This window comes from Serinus canaria, chromosome 1, assembly GCF_022539315.1.
Source record: "Serinus canaria isolate serCan28SL12 chromosome 1, serCan2020, whole genome shotgun sequence".
Taxonomy (NCBI): Eukaryota; Metazoa; Chordata; class Aves; order Passeriformes; family Fringillidae; genus Serinus; species Serinus canaria.
Window position 1 is genome coordinate 33,503,220 of NC_066313.1, and position 8,516 is coordinate 33,511,735.

The following is an 8,516-nucleotide window of genomic DNA, read 5'->3' on the forward strand; positions in this document are numbered from 1 at the left end:
AAACTGTCCAAGCATTTCTTTGCAAAACCAGGTTGGCACTCAGCTGAAACAGCAAAAGGTAGAACTTCCTAAAAAATTCAGCTCTGAAAGGTCCAGTGAGTAATTTGTTTATGGCAGACTCTGAAGAAGGAAAATGAAGTGCTTTGGTTTGGGAGTTTGGGCATATTTTGGTAGAGGGAAACCTGAGACTTTAATGACAATTCCAGGTGGCAGCAGATTTCTCTTCAGAGACTTTTGCACTTTTATAGATTATTATCTGAATTAGTAGATAATTAATGAGAAGTGTAGCCTTGCTTAAGCTGCTGATAACTCCTTACCTCTGTCAAAAAGTTGCTTCTTAGCAGAGGGGTGGGCACAAGACATTAAGACAGGGCTGAGCTCCGTTTCTGTTGCTGCACATGCAAAGCTAGTAGAAATGTTGATGTGAGCTGCAGCCTTGCTGCTGACTGCTGTGCTCATGTACCCTAATGAAATAGTCTTTCCTTACAGCAATGGTGGCCTGGATCCATGGTCTGCAGGTGGGGTGACCCAGAACATCAGCAGTTCCCTCGTGGCAGTTGTGATTCCCGATGGAGCCCATCACCTGGACCTACGCAGCCGCAACCCTTTGGACCCCAAGTCTGTGCAGCAAGCTCGAGCCATGGAGATCTGCCTCATGAAGGAGTGGATTGAAAAGGCCAGGCACAGCCACTGAAGTGGTACTGCAACAACTGGGGTCATTACACCTCTCTTGGCTTTGCTGGGAGTAGGGCCATTGTTACGGTCATTGGAGCATTTCCTTCCTCACCTGCACCACAGTGGTCACCATGGCTCGTGTCCATGAGAGAGGCAGGCAGCAGATGGATGGAGAACATGCTCAGATGATAAACTCCAGTCAAAATGCATGGATTGAGCTGCCTGCTCTGGTTTGCTTTCCTCTTCTGCTCTTCTGAAATGCTGTACTTTACTGCACAGTAGTGGGTTCCTGTTCTAGGCTTGTTGCTCTTCTCATCACTTGGCTGAGTGATTCTTCCAGCTGCTGGTGTATCCAACAGTGGATTACATGGGAGTGCTGTTGGTGGTGAAACTCTTGCTGCCTCCAGTGTGATTGAATTTCAGACATCCTCTGCTGGTGGAGATAATGAGGGAGCAGAAATCACATCTTACTGTGATGTTTGGTGGAGATGTAGGGAGGGCCTGGGGAAAGATGCTGTGCTGTTTGTAAGGAAACTAAACCCTTACCCAGCCCTTACCAGCTCTTACTCTTTGGAATCAGTGTTGGAAAAGAAAGAAATATGCAACTTTTTTCATACCTAGTTTTCCAGCAGCTTATTAATCAGTGGATTTTTGTATTCTGTGCTGTACTGAATGGTCAGAGCTGGGCCCAGACTCACTCTGCTGATAACTGGCTGAGCATGCAGAATCTGCATCAAGATTTTACTACTTCTTTTGCTATGAGTCCTTATTCTCAGATATCTTCACTGTCTGTGCTGATGGTTACCAAAGAAAACTGAGTATATTTTGTGTGTGTATGTGTGTGTACCCCTCAAAAATACTTAGCATTTTAAAATCAGGGAGCTTTTGAATCTATTCTCTTGAAGAGCAAATGTGACACTTGTGCTGGCTACATTTTATGAAGTGACAAATAATTGGGGCTGTGCCTTGTGTGGGTTCTTCCCTCCCCTCCTTTCTGTGTATTGTTCAAATTCTGCATGATCTGTTTGCTGATGGCTCTTCAATAAAAGCCTTTTAAAAAAATTTGTTTGCTGGACAAACTATTGAAAACACAGAATGCAGCTATTCCCTTGGATCAGCCTAAAGTCTGATGCTGAGCTCACCAAGCCAGGTGCACTGGGCTTTCTGTAAGGCTTCCAAACCAGACAAACTGCCCTGATTCATGAGACAGCATATCTGACATTAATAAATGGCTGGGGCAGTCCCCTTGTTTTCCAGCTTTGGCTTCATTCATACTGCAGCCCTTCTTCAGAAAGGATTCTTTGCTGTTTAAAGGACAACTCCATTTTAGAATGACTCAGGCAAGTCCTCATGTCCCCAGACTCTTAAAATTCCATCTCTCTTAAAAGGTTTTCTCAGCTTTGATGATATGCCTGACAGTTGACTATATTCCTAAGATTCCAGGTGGCCTTTTCTGTTTCCAGTCTCCTCATGTCCTCTGGGAACAGAGAGAGCCCAACACTGAATTTTTATCTTTTCAAACACTCCTGTGTTTCTTCTTTCCAATAGATTGTCTTTTTCCTCATCTTGTGTTAAACATGGCATTTATGTTCAGACTCTGCAGTGTGAACATTCCTGTGCTTTTGAGCAAGGTAATTTAGACACTCCAGAGAACAAGGCCAGGGCTAAAGGATGAGCTGTGTAGGATTTGCCTGAAAGCTGTTGACTGAAAGCTGTTGGTATTCCCTTTGTCCAATAGTTCCAGTTTTTGCTGTAAATATACTCCAGACTCTCACTCATGGGCTTTAGAACAACATATCCTTGATTCTTTTGAAACAAAATGTATTGGTTTTTAATCAATTATGTTACAGCAAAGTTTTTAGAAATACTGTTGTATCTTCTCACACAAAAATTGATGTGTGGTAATGTCCTGGTTTACTGTGGGGTGAGGAATGAAACCTGTAACACTTAGTGTAAATTTGGGGATCAGAAATCGTAGCAAACAAAATCCCAAGTCAGTTAGTCCCCACTAATTAGGGGGGCTCTAATTAATTAGGCTCCCACTAATCCACTGATTGCTCAGGGTGCTACTCCAAGTGAAAATTTTGGAATAAGCATTTCCATGTTGTATGGATAAAGATGTGAACAGCCCAAATGAACAGCTACTGTATATTGTTAGTCAGCTTGTGTCTCCTCTCTCTCCCCTGCTAGTGAACTTACTGTCTCAGGAAACAGCTGCTGCTTTGTTGTATGAAAAACACTTTTTAGTTTCAAGCTGCATAAGAAATTTAAAATTTCATTCTTCTTTCTCTTTGCACTCCTTTCATATGCAAAAAGAATTACCTTCAACAACATTTAGGACAACTTGCAATTTTTCAGTTTTAAGTTTTGTGAAATGACACTTAAAAATTTTTTTTCAGAGGGGTTTTGTTTGTGTTTTTTGTTTGTTTTGGGGGAGTGTTAATACTCTTTAATGTTCCGTACAGTTTCTGCCTGTGAGACTGATTCAAGTGCACTTTGGATCAGGTTCTTAGTGGTTTTTATGATATTTTAAATTGATTTTACCTTTTTTCCCATCAAGCTGAGTAGGTCTTATTTATCTCAAACATTCAGACTTCATCTTAAAATCCATGTACACATCTCTGAATGCTACCAAGGGACTGCCTTGTGGTTTGGCTACCTTTTCTAAATGTTAGCTCTACTGTGCGTTTCATACAGGTGAGAACGAGTCGGGCCATAACAAATGGCTGATGTATCTTTCCAGACATATGATGATGGGCCATACTTCATCTCAGGCTTATGTAAGTCCTTGGCTTGTGTCAGAAATTACTGGAATTTAGGATTGTATGTTTCTTACTGGGAAAAAATGCAGAAGGAAAAAGAGTTAATGTTTTCCCCAAAGCTTAGTGGTGAGCCTGCAGTTTGTATCAATAAAAATGCATTAAAATAATGATGAGTTTCTGAAACTGGATTTTGTTTTGCAGGGACATCAATTTTTATGCTTTGGCAGATTCCAGGTTGTGCAAGTGACATTGTCTGGTTTGTACTTGACTCTTGAGCCCTTGAGGAGTGGGGGGAGAGCTGGTTCCAGGAATCCTCGAGTCACACACATGGCAGTCAGGATGACAGATGGTGAGTCTGCGCCCCTTTGGGAGTTTCTCACTTCAGAGCTTTGGCTGTGGTGAGGAGCAGGTGTATGAGCTGGTGGTTCTCTGTAGGTGACCACACTGAATGCAGTCAAGCTGCCTATAATGGGAAAAGTCCATTTTCCTTTTGAAAGCTTTCCCAGGCAAACACGCACTTCCCACATGTCCATACTGAGGAAGGTTGTGAGGACAGATCTGTAATCTCCCCTGACCTGGCAAGGGGAGGTTTTAACCAAACAGTTAACAGGGCAGAGCTAAGGCTGCAGACTCTGGGGAAGGAGCTAAATAGGTTCTGCAACTCCTTTTATTTGTAGGATAATTTTAATTTTGAAGATGATCAAATATTTCATTATCAAAAGCGAGTATAGATAGGAAACTCCCTCCTGGAGCATGGATTCCAAATCACAGGAAAAGTGAGAATTTTTGTCTCCCATGCTGTCTGCCCACCAAGGATGTTGCAAAAAATGTCATTATGCTTTAAATAAAGGGATTTCTTTTTCTACCTCTGCTCTTAAAAGGGGTATTTAGCTGTTGTGAATTGAATCTCTAAGGAATAATGAGTAACCTAAAGAGCTTTATGTAGGTTAAAGACAGCACAGAGACTCGTGTATATTTATTTCCTTGCAGGACTAGTGGTGGAATCATTGTGCCTTTCTTGCAGTCAGGAGGACACTATGAAACCACTAAACATGGGATAAAAAAATACAGGGGATTGTGTACTCCAAGCCTCCATTTTTAGCTCTCCCCTGTTGATTCTGAGCATCATTGTTACGCTGTAACTGGCATCTTACTGCGTGTTTCTACTGTAGCCTCTAGATTTTTTTTTTTTTTTAAATAATCTAAATCTCTCTGTGTTTTTAAACCAAAGCCTTGGTCTTACAAAGATGACTGCAAATCTGTCTTTTTTTAAGACTGTCCATGTCAAAAAACCTGAAATGGTTTGTTTTGGCCGTGCAGGTTAGCAGAAAATGTGCAGTGAAGCCGTGGCAAAAAATATGAACTGAAGATATCTGCAGTAAATTAACAGTGCTTAAGTGCTTTTTAATTTCTCTTCTCTTGTTAAAAAAATCCAAATTTATCATCTAAAGATGCTGGGCATTGGAGCTTCCACTGGTCCGAGTAGACTCGTGCTCCTGTATTGTTTGCATTCCTTGATTTCCCAGTACAGCCTCCAGCAGGAACATAAGCCTTTCTTGTTTTCACCCCCCCCAGCCCAACTTTATTTTACCAGTAAATCTGAGACCATTTCATCCACATGCCTTAAGGCAGTGTCCATCCCTGTACAGTTTCCATACAAACCCAATGAAAAATTGCTTTACAGCAGAGTTAGATTGCTGGCAGATGACTGCATTCCTACCCCGAACCCTGCTGAGGTGGGGACCTGCTCTGTCCTTGCTGCACCCCCTTGGTGATCCCAGGGGTGATGCAGAGACAGCAATGCCCTCAGCAGCCACACCAGGGAGGAGGGAGGATGTGCTCCTTCAGCACGGAGCACCTCACAGCAGTGCTCTGCAAGGCAAGAATCAGCTCAGCCTCAGCTGTGGCTGCTCTTGCAGTTGGGTTTTGGGTGCTGGCTATTCAGCAGAGGAAAATCAGCGGTGGGGGTGCTGTGGGTGTGACCCGTGGGATCTCCATGTGTAACAGTGCTCTCTCCCGAGTCCTCAGTGCTGTACCCAAGTGTTTCCTGTGGGTGGGGGCAGCTCTCAGGGGCTTTTCCCTCCGCTGGTGATTTGAAAAACCTTTTGGTTCCATCCCCCAGTTTAGAAAGTAGGGGCAGTGAAAACACTGAGGCCAGGAATAGCAAATCCCTTCCGTTTGTCTTGTTGTTTTCTAATGTATGCGACCTCTCTGGGTGGTTTAAGCGGTTTAGGTACTTTCTATAAAAGGGATCTTTTAATGACAAAACTAATGTGATTATCTTACCAAGTGTGAGAGGCGTATTCAAGGTTTAAAGAAAATCTGTTAGAATAGCTGAATGTATCTGCTTAATCCTTTCTCTAATGTGGGTGGACAATGCTCTGGGAAGCAATTGGTCTTTCTTTCTTAGAGTAAATGCCTGGTCTCCAGAGGTAGGAACTTGTTTGCAGCTTTTTATACCCTTACGCTTCACCTTCTAGAGAATACAAAGGCACAGGAGAGAGGCAGAGAGCTTTGAGAGGCCAAGTTTTACCTCAAATAGCTGGGGGTGTAACCAATACAGGGCCAATTCCGGCAGGAGGCTGAGCACTCTCTGCTCCCTTTGACTGCCACCTGAATAGAGGGTCCTCCTTTTTTGCCCTCCTGCAAAACCACACTCCCTGCAACATGGAATACAAGAATGCACTCTCCTTTCTGAGCGTGTGGTGAAGTTGTCTGCAGTTCCTTGGATGATAAGACCCTGTGTGGTTTTGTGCTTTGAGTGAGCAGCATGCATATCAGGGCTTTAGACCCTAAGTTTTCCATATGAACCCCTTGGAAAGGTTTGCACCTTCTGACAAGTTTTCGCAGGGTGGTGCCTGAGCAGGGGAGGGTGGGATGCAGCCATAGCTGGACCTTGTCTGGAACCAGCCTGGTGGTGTTCATCTTCTCTGCTGTTCATAGGCCTGTGCTTGTGATTCTTTGGTTTCCCTGTGTCCATCTAAAGGCACAGGTTTTAGACACATAAGGAAATCTTGTTGGGAACAGTTAGCAAGATAGATAGAACCCCCCCATGTTGCTGAAGCATTTAACAAAGCAAGTGGCTCTGGGACTCTTTAGCAATTGGATTTGGCTTTACAGCAGAAAAAAGTGTTACATTTTCTAATTTGTTTTCTGAGCATCCTCAAACCAGCACATCAGGAGGAAAAGAATATTGAGCTATTGCCTTTCCCAGCTGGAATGAAACACAGTCTCCTCTCACCACCCAGTAGAGCAACGCAGGAAAAGGAGGTACCTCAACATCAGTGTGTCTTCCTCATGAAGACAGACACTCAACTGTACTCCTATATCTCATCTACCTGCCTTGACTGTGGACTTGCTGCTGGGTTCTCTGTTGTGGAGAGAGAGACAGTGTTCAAGAACTTAGTGCACCACATAAAAACCAGTCCCAGATTGTATCAAACTGAATATTCTGAAGGAGGGAAAAGCATTCTGCACCACTGCAATGAGTCCTTCCTTCCCAAAGGAATGGGATTTTGTGTTTGGTCTCACTGAATGCCATGAAGTTCTTGTCTCCTTCTTCCAGCACATGTATGAATGGCCACCCTTCCTTAAGTTCTTCCCTCTGACTTGATGTCATCTGCAAGGCTAAGACATTCCAAAGAACTTGAAATCTGAGAACAGCATAACTTCTTCATTGTCTTTCTTGTAGAAGATATGCTTGGACTAGTTTTGAAAACACTTTTTCTCTAAAACTTTGGCAGCACTGAAAGGCTGACCACCTTCCTGCTGTCTGCATCCCTACAGCAATCCTGTCATGGATTCTCAGCTGAGATCTAACCAGCTGCCAGGACAAGGGAGGAAAAGCTTTGGCTGCTCTGAGCTTTAGAAGTGATGGTCAGTTGTTCAGTCCTCACAGCCTTTGTGCTGCAATGAAAACAGGGCCCAGTAATTTCTGAGAGGGACTGTGAGACAGGTTTGACAGTTAATCACTGTCCATGCAACTGGGACGAGGAAGAGGAGCAGTCTGGGCTGCCTCCATACAAGGGCAAGGGATTTCTTTTGGAGAGTGATTCACAGGGTCAAACAAGTCTGAGAGGGCTGTGTATGGGATCACCAGTGTTTCACCACAGGTGTTATATAGCTATCTCATAAGTGGGAAATTTGAACCAGAATAAGATCAGTCAGGTCTAGACTGTTTTTCTTCAGAAGGAATTATAAACATTTTAATGTGCATCTCTGTCCAAATCTTGAGCGGTGCTCCAGGGCTGCTCAGCATTCCCTGGGAAGCTGTCCTGTACATCTGGGCACATGCTGAGGAGTCATCAGGAGTGATGGCAGGCACTGCTCAGGGTGTCACTATTTCCTGGACTGGCTTCCCAGAGCTCTGCTTCCACGCCTGCATACCTGCATCAGTCTGATACAAAACAACCCCACGTTTTGCAGTGTCTGATGTCTCTTGGTGCTCCTCCAAGCTTCTCACGGATCCACCAGCTGTGCTCAACTCCTTGGCTGAGGCAGGCTCTGGTGATGTGAGCCCCATTCCTTTGGTCTAAGGGGAGGACAGCGTTCTCCCCTCCACGGGACACGTATCCATGTGTGAGCGCACAGATGAGGCCAGTGCTTGCTAGGAAAACGAGACTAATAAATGTCGGGGCAGCAGGAGGTGAGTGCAATCAACTGTGAGAGCCTGAGTTATAGCGGTAACCTGCTGAATTCCTGGGTCACAAAGTAATTTACAGAACAACCCCAATGTCATTCAATAATTACTCCTCCAGGCTGGGCCCCAGGGGGCACAGCCTCCTGCCGCGGGTGTTATTAATACCATCAACGAGCAGCAGGATGTTGGTGTGAAGAAAAGAGTCACAACACAAGCGTGTGAACCTAAGGAACAAATGGAAAATGGTATTAGCAGGATATTGGACCAGACTCTAGAAACTGATCTGTCTTGTCCTAGCAAGTCATTCAGCAAAATATGAATGTGTCTCCTGTGGCAGTGGCTGATGGCAGTTTGCAGCAGGCGGGGAGGGAGATCGGTGTGTCCGTGCTGCTCATTTCTATCGCCCGGCCCCTGCGATAGTCCCCATGGAGACTGAACAG

The 8,516-nt window shown here is 44.4% G+C and overlaps 1 protein-coding gene across 1 annotated transcript in view; it reads left to right on the forward strand.

Moving 5' to 3' along the window:
* PRCP (prolylcarboxypeptidase) overlaps positions 1 to 3,605 on the forward strand; it is a 29,758-nt gene extending 26,153 nt beyond the window's left edge. Inside the window, exon 9 of the mRNA XM_009102733.4 lies at positions 490 to 3,605. Coding sequence (XP_009100981.2) covers positions 490 to 694 — 205 coding nt within the window. The 3' untranslated portion in view covers positions 695 to 3,605. The remainder of the gene's footprint in view (positions 1 to 489) is intronic.
* Positions 3,606 to 8,516: the final 4,911 nt, after the last annotated feature.